Source organism: Lonchura striata, chromosome 14 (assembly GCF_046129695.1).
Source record: "Lonchura striata isolate bLonStr1 chromosome 14, bLonStr1.mat, whole genome shotgun sequence".
In the NCBI taxonomy this organism is placed as follows: domain Eukaryota; kingdom Metazoa; phylum Chordata; class Aves; order Passeriformes; family Estrildidae; genus Lonchura; species Lonchura striata.
In genome coordinates this window covers 7,135,803-7,150,813 of record NC_134616.1, presented here as the reverse complement: position 1 = coordinate 7,150,813, position 15,011 = coordinate 7,135,803, and the positions used below count along the sequence as shown (strand labels likewise).

The window sequence follows — 15,011 nt, the reverse complement described above, 5'->3', positions numbered from 1 at the left end:
CACAGTGCTTCATCTTCCTATGCCAAAATTTCAGTTACCTCATCTCCAGGGAATGCCCTTACTAACATTTTGACAAGCCAATTTAGGAGGTTGTTTGTGGGTTTGGGTTGCTTTTCCCCCCCACACCTTTTACTTCTTAGGGAGGTCTCCCATGAGCAAGCCACAGGCTGGTGCTGAACAAAATCCACCTTTTTTCTTCATACAGGGATCTTCACTATGTCCCTAAGAGAAAACCCAAATTCCCACATTAAGGACCAGAAAGCATCCTCCAATGTCATAGTTTCACCCCATTCCCATCTGGCTGCAGATCTCATTCCCCCAGTACCTCCATACCTAACTCCTTGCTAAGGGAACAAATAACATACTGGGAGAATTTGTGATTTTCCTGGTGCCCAGCTGAGTTACCCCCAGCTGTGGAGCTCAAAAATCCCTGGATTTCTGGGAATGGCCACCTGCTTCTAGGGGGTGTGGTGTGTGCTCTGATAAAGCTTTAGCAGCACTTATCAATCATAAAGCTGCAGTGCTGTTGGAAAGGTCAAGGAAATTCCCACCAAGGCACCCAAGAGTTTGGGAACTAAAGGATATTTTGGGCTGTTTTATATTAGGGCAGCTGGAGAGCCTGCAGGGCAGGACTGGTCTGGAGGGCTTGGCCAGTCCCACCACTGAGCTGTGTGCTCCAGCATGGGAAGGAGAGGTCTCAGCAGCACACCTGGCTGTTTGGAGCATTTGGAGTGTTTGAGTGGTTTCATATTTTTTACTTTGTAGACTGATGCAACGTCCCCTGTGTGGTCCTGCTCAGCCTGCTTGTCTCCCTGCTCCCTTGGTGCCTCTTGCCCACCATCACCACCTCCTCCTGCCCATCTCACCATGGAGCAGCAGCTGCCAACAAAGCAGAGCAGGAGGCAGTGCAAGACAGTCACCTCCTCCCTCCCAGCTCAGCAGTGCCCAGGTGCCACCCCGCCAGGAGCCTGAGCTGTGCACCAACCCAGCACCCTCCAAGGCTGGAAAGTGCCCTTTCACAAGGGCAGCTCCCTTGCTGTGCCCAGCACACCAGTTTGGACTGAAAAGCAAATCAGAATACCTGACAGCACAGGATTCCACGTGTCCCCCTTCTGCTGACCCACAGGAACATGTCCAGCTGCCAGGTCTCTGGTGGTGCTCTCTGCATCCTCCATGCAAGGGGCATTTTTTTTCATTTGAAAGCTCCAGTGAATCCAGCCCTGGATCCTTGTTAGGCCCATGCTCCAGAGGGCTTTGCTCATGGAGATGAATGAGGAATTCCAAAAATTTCCCTGAAAAACAAAACTGAGACGCTCTAGATTTCACTTTCCCAAACAGCATGAGCCATAAGCACCAGCTGTTTTGAGCAGCTGTTCAGTGTGTTAGATTTTACCATTCCAGCACTAAACTATTAGTCAATTGATTAATGAACTAGAACTTCCCATCCAACAAAAATATTTTGGTTTTAAATTATAATTTGATGCGTGGTTAGTGCAGAAATACATTACACATGCTAAGCACATGTTTGCATCTCATCACCACCCTCAGACACAGGGAAAGGTGTCAGCTTCATCACCTTTTTAAGGCTGCTTGCAAACCCCTCCAGGGAATGCAGTTTTACCTTTAGTGCAGTTATTTTGCAGAATACAGAGAGGTGATGCTGCTCAGTCCTGCCCACATGTGGGACAGGGCCAGCAGGCTCCTGCCACCCCACTGCTGTGAGTGGAGCTTAAAGGAGCTGCAGAACTGGCCAGGAAGCATTAAGGTCAACTGGCAGGAGTGAGGGCTCAACCACCTGAGACAGGAAACATTCCCAAGGTTGCCAGGCCTTTATCTGGTGCCAGCACAAGGTCCCAAGCCCACAAGGCACCATTGGGACACAGTGCTGGCAGCTGCACCAGGGAGTCCACAGCTCTGCACAGGGAGACACGGAGACTGGAGTCAGTGACAGCTCAGGTCTGGCCCTGGGTTTCATCACAAAGCTAAAAATTATCTGAAAAGGAGTTGTTCCATTGTTTGTTTTTGTTTTTTTTTCCCCAGAAGTGTCTTCATGGCATAAACTCCTCTACTCAGCTAAAACCCCGGGTATTTACTCTGGGGACACACTTTGCAGGTCAGAAGTGGCCACCACTGGTGCTGAATTCACATCACTGTGTTATCGTGGTGCTTGTGCACAGCTGAGCTGCACCTGCCAGCAGCTCAAGCCCTCCTCCTCCTTGACTCCTATAAACATATTATCATATATATGATATGTATACACTCATTAATAATATATAATAATAGCAATAATGATAAGAATTGAAATAATCTTAGCTGTGTATTGCCCTGGGACAAGGTTTGGAATTCCAGGTACACATGCAGAGGGGAGGTGACAGGGTACCCATCTCCTGATGGAGGGGCCCCATCCCATGACAAGGCAGGTCACAGTACACAGAAGTGGTGCAGAGAAACCAACAGGGAAAAATTATTCCTTATGTCTCATGATGGGGATGAAACTGCCCAAAATTGAACATCAGCTGTATTCCACCTCAGTGGGCAGGGCATTCCTTGCAAACCTCCCATTAAAACATGTGCACAAACCCAGGGCAGGGGAAAATTCAACAGCTGCTTTTTCAGGTTATAATCCATTATTTTATAAACTTGGCAGGTAGTGGGCTCAAAGGCTGTTTTTTGTGATCTCTGATCATAACAAAGTCTCCAGCAAGCACAGCTTTGCTAAACAGCAAAGGGAAACTGGGCTCAGCATGCCTCAGAGGGGTTTTCTGCTGAGAAGCATCAGCATCGCACTGTGGTGATGCAAGTGGGAGAACCCACCAGGCTTTGTGAGACACAGCAAGGCACAGCCCACGCCAGTCCTCAGAGAGAAAACACACTGGACTTGTACTGAAAAACTGCTGCCACCCTCCCAGCCTGCTGCTTATCTAAGGAAGCAGGAGCACACAGAACATTTCTGACATAATATTAGAGGAGATGATGTCCCTGCACTGGTACCAACGATACCTGGCGAGGCAGAGGCAGCACATCATCTCTGAACAAACCCAGCAGCCCACTTCCACCCCCAGCGCTCCCAGGGGATGAAAGGAAAATGATCAGAAGGGAAGAAGCGATTCAAATTCAAGTGGCGCTAATAAAATATTCCCTTTGGTGGAGCAGAGGCTCAGGGGCTCAGCCAGCTGGAGCACAGAGAGCTGGGATGATGCAAGGAGCTGGGCCAGAACAAGAGCTGAGCAGCAGGAAGGTGAAGAAACGCCTCTGCCAGCACCACCCTTAGCTCTCCCTTGCACCACCTCATGCACCAGGACCCCTCTGACCCAGGGTCAAAGTACGGTCCCAAGAGACAGAGAGGATTGCAGTTTGGTTTGTGAAAATGTAAAATATAAAATACAGAAACGTGTAATATACAAAACCACATCACAGTGCATGGATGCAAAAAAATCAGTCCTTACAGGAATATCACGTCACCAGCACTGCCCAAACACCCCCAGCACTCACCCTGGCATGGATGGGACACAAGGATTCTGAAACCCAGAGGATAGGACTCCAAAAATTAACCATCAGGTCATGCCATGAGTTAGCCCAGATCTGCTCCTTTGCATCAGGAGTGGTGAACTGGGAGTTAACAACATGAAGAGGAGTGGAGGAACAATCATCTCTCCTTCTGCCACAAACCCAAAGCACTTCACACAACTCCACAACTCCAAGGCCTCAAATCAGAGACAGGCAGGTCAGCCCCACCACTTAGACTGGGTAGAGTTTCTACCCTCCAAACTGTCTGACTACGTGGTTTGGAATTATCTACTTTCTCCTAAACATAGAGCTGCTGTAAAAGAGGCCTGATGCACACAAATATTTGAGGCATGCACGTGTGTGTGAGGGGGTGTATGCACACATACGTGCATATGCTGAAGCTTAAGATACTGCAGCTATAAACACTCTAGTTAAGGCAGATCTTAAACAGGAATATGCAACCATCTTGGCCAGAAACCAAACCAAACCCAGCCCATCCATTTAATCAGACCAAGCCAAGTGCTGGTGTCCCTGGGCTGGGCACAGTTGGTGTTCCCAGGCTGCCCACTCCAGTACAACACAGGCTATTGTCTCGCACACATGGGAGGCTACTTCCAGGGCACCACTTAGAGAGCAACCAATCTTTATTTTAGTGATAGCTTACGTAAAGGAACATGCAAAGAAACACATGAGTAAGAGTCTCATCTGCCTCAGGCTCCTGTAAAAGGCTGTAAATCCTTTTCTTTTCCCCTTTCATAGCACAACACGTTGGACAGTCATTGTTCACCCTGCAAAGCACAGCGTGTACATCCCCGCCGTCGGTCCTTTGGCTGGAGCTGTGCTTGCAGGTTTCCCGTGGGAAAGGAGGTGCTTCACTTCTGAAGAATGAAACCAGGTTGTTGCATGTGCCACAAGGATGCTGGTGGGGATCAGCCACCTGCAGTGAAGGGCTTCAGGACCTGGCTGGGGGTTGAGCAGCAAAATCACCTGCAACTTGCCATGGTGCAGGTGGGCTCTGTGCCCAGGGGAGCACATCTTCACCACAATCCCAGTGCATGACAGCTTCTCTTCCACAGCATCCTTCCTCCTGCCGAGTGTCTGATCTCTCTCCCTTGTCTTCACATGCTCTCTGTTATGTCCTGACCTGATTCCCAGGGGTGAAACTTGAATTTGGAGTAAGTACAAAAATGACCTGAACTACAGAAAAAATCTGTATTAAGTCAGCTAGGAATCAGGGGTATGATATTTGCTGAGAGTATTTCATAAACCACAGGTGTTCTGTACCCCATGCATGTTCAAACAACTCAAAATAAAATTTGGTCTTCACCTTAACAGCAAGGGAGACCTCAGTGTTCAAAAACTGCAAGGAACACAATTTAATATGAACCTGCTTATATTTAACAGGATTATCTTTAAAAAGCACTGTTAGATATTTACTAGTTTGCCATGAACCAACACATTTTTAATTTGGGATTTTTTTCTGTGAAGAGTCTTGAAAAACTGACTCAGGGCATTTGTCCTGTTTTTGGCAATGTGCATATATTTCAGAAGAGATTCCAAATATCTTCCTCACTAAAAAAAGGCATGGAGGGACACGGAGTGATGGCACCAGACTGCTCATGGCTGGTAGCCCAGCAGCAGCGGGAGGACCAGGGCAATGCCAGCAGCAGGACTGGGGTGGGTGGCTGCACTCCCAGGGTTGCTGCTGGGGACTGCAGCACCATCTTTGCTTTGCTGATTCAGAAGCTGCTTATTTGCAGAGATGTCGTCCATGTCCAGGTCATACGCCAGCTCTGAAAGCAGAAGGAGAGAGGTGGTCAGCAACACGTGGTGTGTGTCAGCATTCTGACACACAGCACATCCAGCCCCCACCAAAACTGGGGTTCTGGGGCAGCCCATGCCACAGCTGAGGGCAGCTGGGTCTGGGCACAGTCAAAGGCATCACAGGGCTTGATGGGCCAGAAGCACTTAGCAAACACCTTGTCAGTCCTGCACCCACCAGTCCCAGTACCCTACACCAAATGGAGAGACCAGAAAATCCCAACTGTGAGGTGCTCCAGTAAGAAAACAAAAGAGATAAGGGATGTGCCTTACAGGAAAGCTACTCCCAAAGAAAACCAGCTGAGCTTTGGAGGGGGTGTTTAGCAATGCAAATTGTGTCTGCTCCCCAGGCACAACAAGGATGAGTGCAGGAGTGAGGAAATCCTGGCGAGCACTAACACTTCCCCAAACCCAGAGTCAGCAGAAGGCCTTGCTCACCAAAGCCTCCTGGCTGTAGGACCTGAGGAGCTCTGCATTCCTGCAATCTTATGTAAGAGTCTGCAAAATATGCTCCTTATAGCACTGAGAACACATCCCATCCCTGGTCCACCTCATCAAAGGAAGGAATGTGAATGGATCATGCACTCTGGGCATGCTGGTGTTGCAACATGGTGACTTTGAGATGAAGCACATGTGGGTTTCAATCAAAGAAAACATCCAGTATAAAATTTTGGATAGTACTGGCAGAGGAGCATAACTTTAACAGCGGGGAAAGCTTGTGGCAAACCATCACTGGCTGCAAGGGACCTGCTGAGCAGTAACTCAAACAGCTGCCCTTGTCTTGCTGGGTCAGTGAAGAATAAAGAAGTCCAAATAGACAATGTGGAAAGCCAAGACACCAGCAAATCTCAGGGCTGAGAACAGAGGGGAAAAGGTGTTTTAAGATGCCATTAGTCAGATCTACCTGGGGCATTACCTGTCAATCAGCTGGACTGAGTGGATGCACTCGTTCTCAAGGCAGTGGGGCCCTTGCTCCCCTGCTTGTGCTGCTGCCACCTCCTTCTGGGGTCCAGGTTTCTCACCCAAATGGGAATCAGGTAAGCCTGTCTGTCCTATCCTCAGAGCCTGGCTTTTGGAGTTGGAGGAAACTGGTGGTTTCCATCAGAAGAGACCCTGGCTCAAGACTTTTGCAAGCCTCCTGGATCACTAGCATGTTGGAAAGGTTTGGATCATCCCACCCCACCCCTGAGAAAGAATCCAACAGACTGAATAAGTACTCTATCTAAAAAATGCCACATCAATCCAATGAACACCACTGCCAAGGCAAACAAGCAGTATTTCTTAATAAAAAAATACCCAAACATTGCAAAACAAAAGCAGAACAATGTTAGCATGACAAGTGAGTCAGCCCAGGCCATCAAAGGAGGTCAGAAATGGCTCAAAGGGAACAGTTATCCATGCACACAGAGGGCCAGGTGCAAGCAGAACCCGCCTGCTAAACTGAATTCTCTAGTAGATTCTCACAAATACTGCAATTCCTCTTTTCCACAGCTTTCCTGCTTTGTCTAAATAGTACAGATATGCTGCTGTCCTCTGGCACTGCACACCCATGGGAAGAGCAGGGAAGAAAGGTGCCACCTTGAAAGGGATGTGCTGGGAGACTTTCCAAGCACAGAAAGAACAAGTCCCTCTGGCACGAGGCACGCTCAGGCTTCAGGGCAGTTTGGGAACAGCCTGACAGCACCACCTTATTTTCCCAAGCTCATTTCTGGAAAATAAGTGAAGGGATTTGGAGTTAATAAAATCACAGCAGATTATTTCACAGCTGGTTGTATGACACAAGACTCCTCAGCTGGCACAATGCTGGATCACAACCTGCCCTAGTGTGCTTTGGAAGGTATTTCCACACATTACAAAGGCTCTTGAAACCTAAAAGATGCTCCATGGGGTCACAAGACTGTCAGGCACCCACACACTCCCAGACCAGTGATCATGAGAGCTTTTGGGGCAGAATATTCTCTTAGTGGACATCCTAGCAAACCTAAAAAACTCCCTAGGAATTGAGTAACTACTCTTGCCTTCCCTTTAGAAAAGAAATTTGAAACAAAAGAGTGTTTCAGCAAGGTCCTTAACAGCACAAAGGGTTTTGACGGCCCCATTTACAGTCTTGTTCTGGGATGTAATTTATGAGATTCGAGTTCCTGCACGGGTCTCAATGCAGCAGCTGAATCCCCTTGGAAATGTTCAGCCAGTACCAAAATTAGCGTTCCAAACATATTCTTTGCGTGGGAAATTTTCCAATTCTGGGATTTCACCTCAACTTGAGTAAGGGTAATTTTTTTAATCATGGCATTTCACCCAAATGGGGATGGTGATTCTCCCTCTATTCCCTTCTGGCCAAATTAAAGAGAAGGGAACAGAAACCCTCTTGTCATCAGAGATTAGAATGCTATTTTCCTCGCCTTAACTGCTTCAGAAATTTAGTGCTTGGGTGTGCCATTTGTTTTCACTGTTCTTCCTTCTATTGTATCCTTCTCCTTATTTGGCCCAACTGTATTTTTAGGCGTGATGGATTTAGGCAAACATCTTTTATTTTGTATTAATAATGGATCTGTAACCCTTGCAAATCCCTTTCACTTAGTTTCTAATGACCTTTGCTACATCAGTAGAAAGGAAAATAAAAGGTATGAGCCTCTAACAGACCTCAGGCAGCCAATCCAAGCAATGCATATACATCACAGAATCACAGAATTGGTAAGGTTGGAAGGGATCACAGTGAGTCATCTGGTCCAAGCTCCCTCTCAAGCCCAATGCACAATGTGCCCCAGGGCACAATGCACAGGATTGAGTCTATCTCCAGTGAGGGAGACTCCACATCCTTTCTGGGCACCCTGCTCCAGTGCTCAGTCACTGCACATTAAAGAAGTTCTTCCTCATATTCAGATAGAGCTTCCTGTGCATCAGTTTCTGCCCACTGCCTCTTGTCTTACTGCTTATATTATTGATAATAAACATATTTCAAATCCAGGAACCCAAGTCAGCAAATGTTCCTAACCAGGTAGTTCTTGAGAGGGCTCCACTGTAATTTCCAGCTTTTGTTAGTATCCCTGGTTAGACCTGGTCACCTCCACATCCCTGCACCTCCTGCCCCCACAGCCTCCAGGAGTGAAAGAGCCTCGGCATCAGAGATAGAGCTGCAGGATGGTTCGTGGGAGAACTGAAATTAACCTTCCACATACTCCATTTTGGCCATGTCCACCCAAAACTTTGCCCTTATGCTTCAAAATAACGTGAAGGTACTCCTCTGCCTCCCCTCTACCCAGCCACCTTCTGCATTAAACATCTCTACCACTCCAGCTCTGATCACCCAACTCACCGGCATCAGCTGCTCAGTACAAAGTGGTCCTTTGGCCTGCAAAGACTTTCGGGGGAGGGCAGGAAACCAGAAAAATCTGTTTCTGTTTATAATCAGAGTCCAGGGGGTATTACCAACAATCTGCACTAATTACAAATTCAATCTTCGCTCATTTTGGTCCCTCCTGTCTTCTGGGCTGCAGATTAGATAATCCCTTTAAAATAACAGTCAATCATTAGCTGTGCTGTTCTCTCCCCTCCTCACGCAAGCCGAGCGTGCCGGGCCGTTTCCCGGAATCCTCGCGCAGCTGGTGGAAGGTCTCCAGCCGCACACGAGCCGGTCCCTCCGGAAGCATCTTTTGTAACCAAAGCCCCTCGAACACAAAGCTGCTGCGCTGTGCTCCCAGGACAGCAACAGCTTCAATGGCCTCGCGGCGTGGATGACAAAACCCGGCGCCAGCCCTACGACACGCGCTTTCCGCATCCACAACATAAAGCGGAGGCATTTTCCCATGGATTAGGGAAAATGCCTACTGACTCTGCCATACTGACTCTGCACAAGCTTATTTGGCAGGAGTCATTAGAAAGCTCTTCTTGCTGAACCACTCCAGCGTGGGAGGCAGCTGAACTGGGAGAAAGTTGGGTTTGAGTTGGGATAAAATGTCCCATGGCAGCTGGCACTGCAGGAGCTGGGCAGAAGAGTACTGGCACAGCACCTTCGCTCTGCCAAATCCAACGCTGCCCACCAAAACACCTCTTTTCCCCCCAAAATGGACAACGTGGGCTTGAGCAAAGAACTGCTAGCAAATGTCTGGCAAATGACCTCCAAGAGCCCTGCTGCAGCAGGCTGGCTCGGCTGCTGCCCAGAGCCCAGAGCCAGGGAATGTCATCTCCCAGCCAGGCATCTCCCAGCCAGGCATCTGGGCTGCCTGCCTGCCAAGCCTGCCTCAGCAGATGGTTCCAGCCATGGACCCAATATAGTAACAGAGCCATAATGGATGGCCAGGCATGAAAACTGCCTCCCCCTGTCACTTGATAGCTCTGCCAGTGCCTCGTGCAGCGGTGATGGGTGTGAGGGGATCCTGACACAGGAGAAACCATTAAGCCTAACACAGCATGTTCAGCCAGCAGGGCTGCTGTGGTGATGGCCCTGGTTTGCAGATGATGGAAACGCTGTGGTGTGAAGGGAATGGATCATGTTTACAGTGAATGTAAAACACATCATGCAGAAATGTCACAGACAGGTAGGGCAGCTTGGCAAGCTTCTGCACCTGCCAGCATCTGCCTGCATCTTTCCTTCAGGACTGGTTTTCCCTAGGAAAGCATATGCTACCATTGCCACCTGAAAATTATAATCTCTGGAGCACGTTCCTTTGTTTAATTTTTTAAAGCATCTTCAGTGTGGAGAAGAAGGTGCCAATAGACACAGTAGACTGGCTGTCTCCAAACCAGGACAGGATTTCTTAAAGTGAGAGATGTTTGAGTCAAGCCCAAACTGTTGACTCATTGCAAGGTGAAGCATAAGAGGCTGTAATTCCACAGACCAGTCTGCTTCAGCTTGGCTCCCAAATCTCTCCTTCTCTACAGTACCAACCATTTAATTCTCACAGGTGTTTGCACCTGAAATGTACAAGAACTATCTAATTTAATCCCAAACACTTCCTGGAACACCAAAAGCTCTGCTCACCTCAGCCTGCAGATATCTGGGTTTTTTTCATGAAAACAGCTCACATTACAAACACACTTCTGCCTCGCCAAAGGTAACACCTGAAACCATCCATTGGGATACATGGCACAAACAGCCACAGCTGCATGGATACAGCCAAGATTCCCAGCATTCTGCTTCTCCAAAACATCTTAAACTCTTCCAAACACCTAGCCAAGCATGGTTTCATCTCATCAGGGAGGTTTTGCCCTCTGGCTTATTACCATTAAAATCCTGGAGCACCAACAGGTTTGCCAGTTGTCTTCTTGCACAACGAGCCGTAGGTGCGGCCGCGCCGGGGTGTAATTAAAGCGCTGAACCAGGGCTGGCCGTGGTGCTTGTGTTGGCACACATCACTGAGATGGATGTGTAGCATGTGCATGGTCTTGTGCCTCTGCTTTTCCACCTCCTCCACAGCAATTTAGGAGGTGTGGCTCTTGGCAATATGGATTTGGAAAAAGAACGAAGAAAAAATCCAACTCAACATCACCCTGCTGCCATTGGCAACATGGCCAAGAGAGCCTGGCGTGGCTCAGCAGGAAGGGGTAAAACCAACTTCCTGGGCAGAAACCCAGAGGAATCAGATTTGGGATTGCTGATTTGCAAACCAAGAATTTTCCCGCCCTTGCCTGTCTGCCACCTCTCGGCTGCTGGTGTGCCACTGCTGGCCCGTGGCTGCAGCACGCCTTCAGCAGCAACCCAGAGAACACAGGTACCACAGGCACCACCACAAACCCAGCACCGACGGGGGAGGAAGCTCCCCTAGGATCAATGCTCTCTGGAAGGCAGCAGTAAATTGTTTTGGGGGGACCCAGATGTGAGGAAGGTCCATCTCAGTCCCATGCCAGGGGTGTAACCAGGTGCTGTTTGGGGTACCCAAGGCATTGAGTCCTGTGAGGTGGCCACTGTGCACACCCTGCCTCCCCAACCTCCACACAAGTCTCCACAAAAGTCTTTCTACCACAAAATGTCTCTACCACAAAAGTCTCTCCACACACATCCACAAGTTTTTGAAGGGACAAAACATCCTCAAAACCCAACACTGTGTACAGGCAGAGGGGCTGCACCATGACGCCAATTCCAGCAACTACTCCTTCCCCCCACCTTGGCCAGAGGACAGTGGCAAGGAAGGGCCATAATTTATGACCTGGGCCTATATTTACTTTGAAAATGTACTCGTTATATTCTTCTTTGGTCCTTGATTTGTTCTAGATCTACCCTGAAGAGAATCTGGCATCTGCAATTGCATTCCTCGTTTTCCCCTTGGCAGAGTGTGAAAGAGTTTCTGAACTGCACTCACGGAGAGGAGCCACAAAAATGTGCTTAGCAAAATGCACTCATGTAATCTATTAAAAATTAAAAAATCTCATTAGCATTATTAATTGGAAGTGCTGGAGTCCTTGTACTTTGCTGATGTTTTTGCATTACCCTGGTCTGATATCCAGATGTACAGTCCAGAACAAGAGCTGCTACCTAAAGGAGCTTAGAAGAAAAGCACTGAAAAATAGGGAGCTAAACATGTACAACCAAAAACATCTACAAAGACAGAAATGAAGAAATAAAAAGAGGACTAGCTGTAAACAGAAGAGTACAAATAGAAGTGAAATTATTTAAGTGGCAGCAATACAGGACTGGGTCAAGCAATGGTCCTACAGATCCCCCTGTATCTCAGCCCACCCAGATGTGGAGTAATTTCTTCCTGCTTGGAGAGCTTCAAGATCTAAATCACAAAGAGATCCCTTCTGATCACTCTGCGTCACCTGAGAAGTCTCCATACATTCTTGATTTGGGGAAGTAAGGTTCCCAATGATAGAAGAGCAAAATTAAATGCTTCATATTCCCTCTAATGACTGAAAACAACAGCTGAAATTTTCTCCTTCATGTTTTCTTCCCCAAAAGCTTTTGGATATGACCAGGAGAGGAAGATCTTTCTTTCTACATGCTGGCCTTCAACTCTCTAAGCTCAGGACATTCAGGAATACCTGACAAAATGTAGTCCTAAGAGGAATGCAATGGTCGCTGCCTTCCAGATGTTAACACTAAAAGCAGCCCACAAGGCAGGAGGATATTTCTCAATGCTTGATTGGAAAGCTCATGGTGGTATTATGGCACCCAGGAGCATCTGACACCTTCCTTTGTGACTCATTGTGTGTGGAAACCAGTCCTGAAAGTGCCCAGGCCACAGAGACCAGGGGCTTGTGGCATTCCTGCTTCAAGTAGGCAACCCGGAATGTGCCTCTTCAATCAGAAGGGACAAGGGCTTTGTGCAATGTCTACACTCAGTGAAAAATCCCTGGACATCCACCAGGCTACAACTCAGGATGCCAAGGGAAATATCTCGAGTGAGATTTCAGGTCAAAACCCAAGAATCTGGGCTGTGCATGGACATACCTGCTCAGCCCACAGTAGAGCTGGCAGGTAGGATCAGGCATGGTGGTACTCCATGCTCCTCTGCTCAGCCTGCTCTGCTCCTGGAGAAACTTCCTGAGGTTTTGTGCTCTGACACTGCCCAGGGTCACCAGCACGGATGGACAGCCAGCTCCCCCTGTCCATGCCAGGGGAATGTTTGCACAGAGCAGGAGCTGAGGTGAGAGAGCTGCCAAGGGAAGGGAGCCAAGTGGCAACAGCATCGCCTGGCTTTTCTCATTGTGCTAACCTGCATAAATAAACAAATAAAAAAAAATCTTGGATCTGCATTAAAACAACATTAAAGTGACTTCAGCCTATAAAAATGGAATAATGAAGAAGGTCCTGGGAAGCATCACTGTACCCAGCTTTTCTACTTTATATACAAGAAAGTTTGGGTTCATAGGGTGGAACATTTTAACAGCTTCAGGACATCTTCCCTGCACTGGAAGCAGCCCCAGGAACAGCCTCTGCAGTCTGACTCCAGGATCTGCCTTTGTACTGCATGGCACTGAAGAAAGACCCAAATTAAGCCCAGCTGCTCACTGGGTGTCTGTAACATCTGATACAAACCCTGGCTGATTTCTGCTCCCTGCCTCCCTCCCAGGCCGAGAGCAAACCCTGACCCCAGAGCACTGGTGGAATGATGGTGCTAAAATCTGGATCTGAATGGTGGTGGCAGTTCCAATGGGAATCCCAGTGTATCCCTGCTGAGCACCAGGACACGGTGGCTGCAGTGCTTGGGCTGTGCTGGGCCTCTGCCATCACACTTACACTTTCCTGGGGGCCAAGGGCCTCCCTGTCCTGCTTGGGATCATGCTGGAGCTCAAGGAGACCACTCCAGAAGGGGGAAGCAAGGGGTGGAGGGGATTGGCTTTGGGCTTCTGCCTGGCATCTCTCCAGGTCAGCTGCTACAGCCACAGGAAAGTGCCAGGGGTGAGGACATACTGCCCCTGTGGGAGAATCCAAACTGTTCTGGGGACACCTCCATTGACCCAGCAAGCAGCAAAACAAGGAGGTGACAACTCAATAGGGCTCCAAGGTCCAAGCCCACAAATGCCTCCTCCATCCTATCTGAAGCAATCATGGCTCTCTCTCTCAGGAATGTCACAATCATAGTGGAAAATCAAAATAAAAAGGCTATGTAATCCAATTTGTAAATCCCTTCAAAAACTCCTCTAAAATGGATTACAGAGATTAGAGATAGGAGTTTCCTGGAAATCAAGAATTGCATTTCTGCCTCCCCCATCTCTTCACTGCCTCATTAAAAAAGTCTTGCTTGTGCCCCCCACCCCACCTCACTCCTTCCCAGCCATCATCCCAGGCTTGGGGAGAAAAAGCAGATCCCTCCAAACCCTAAAAACAGCAGAGCTGTTTCTACCTGACTTTGCCATAAGCAGTATTTTGGGGCACAATCTGCTGCATATACCTGAACCTGCAGACAACGTGGGATGACTGCCAGGTTTCTGCAGGTCCATCCCTACTCCAAACAGGCTCCACGTGGTTGTGCAATGTGCTGCCAAGGTTTTGTGAGCTGCAGGACTTGCAGCTCACCCCAATCCTGTGGGCACCCAGCAGAAAAACATCATCTTAAATCAGGGTGGTCTTCTAAAAATCACCCATGTGCCAGTGGTGACAATGCTACCAAGAAAAGAAAGGTCAAACACCCATGTGGGGATGATATAAAATTATTTAGCAGCATTATTATTCTGATAGATTCAAATCATCATTTTGTTTAATATTTTTGACTCAAGTATCCATAGTCAATGCTGGTAGGACAATTTTCTGTGAGGAATTTTTATTTCGTGAGAGGTTTTGTCCTTTCCTTCTTATTTGGAACAACAAGAAAAAGGGATTGCAATATTAGCATTCCCGGCAGAGCACACATTCAAGTTCCTGACCTGTTATTGCTCAAGGACTTCTGCAGCTGCAGATGCCTGTTTGGAGCTACAGTTAGGTCACTTTGAATGATGCTCATAGAATAAGGATCAAAACACTCACAGCTTGATCAAAAGGACATTTTATGAACATTGCAGCCTGAGTTAAGTGCTGATATGAATACTTAGGTTCGCCCTTATATTACCTCTGCTTGGTTCTAATAAAATTAACACCCTTTTAAATAATGGACTCCATTTTATTTGTTTCATGGTTTTGTGCCTTATGGCTTTGAAAACACATTTTTGAAACCTTTCCATCACTCTGAGAATGTATAGCTGTGTTGGGATCTGCAAATCAACATCTTTGTACAGAGGAATAATAAGGGTTGCACCTTTGTATC

General features: G+C 47.9%; 2 protein-coding genes across 2 annotated transcripts in view; both read right to left on the bottom strand.

The window, feature by feature from the left end:
• The window catches only part of PLS3 (plastin 3), a 763,062-nt gene that overhangs the window by 594,413 nt on the left and 153,638 nt on the right, over positions 1 to 15,011 (bottom strand). The gene's annotated exons all lie outside the window — the stretch shown is intronic.
• The window catches only part of GPC3 (glypican 3), a 139,279-nt gene continuing 128,401 nt past the window's right edge, over positions 4,134 to 15,011 (bottom strand). The window contains exon 8 of the mRNA XM_021548345.3: positions 4,134 to 5,300. Coding sequence (XP_021404020.2) covers positions 5,125 to 5,300 — 176 coding nt within the window. The 3' untranslated portion in view covers positions 4,134 to 5,124. The remainder of the gene's footprint in view (positions 5,301 to 15,011) is intronic.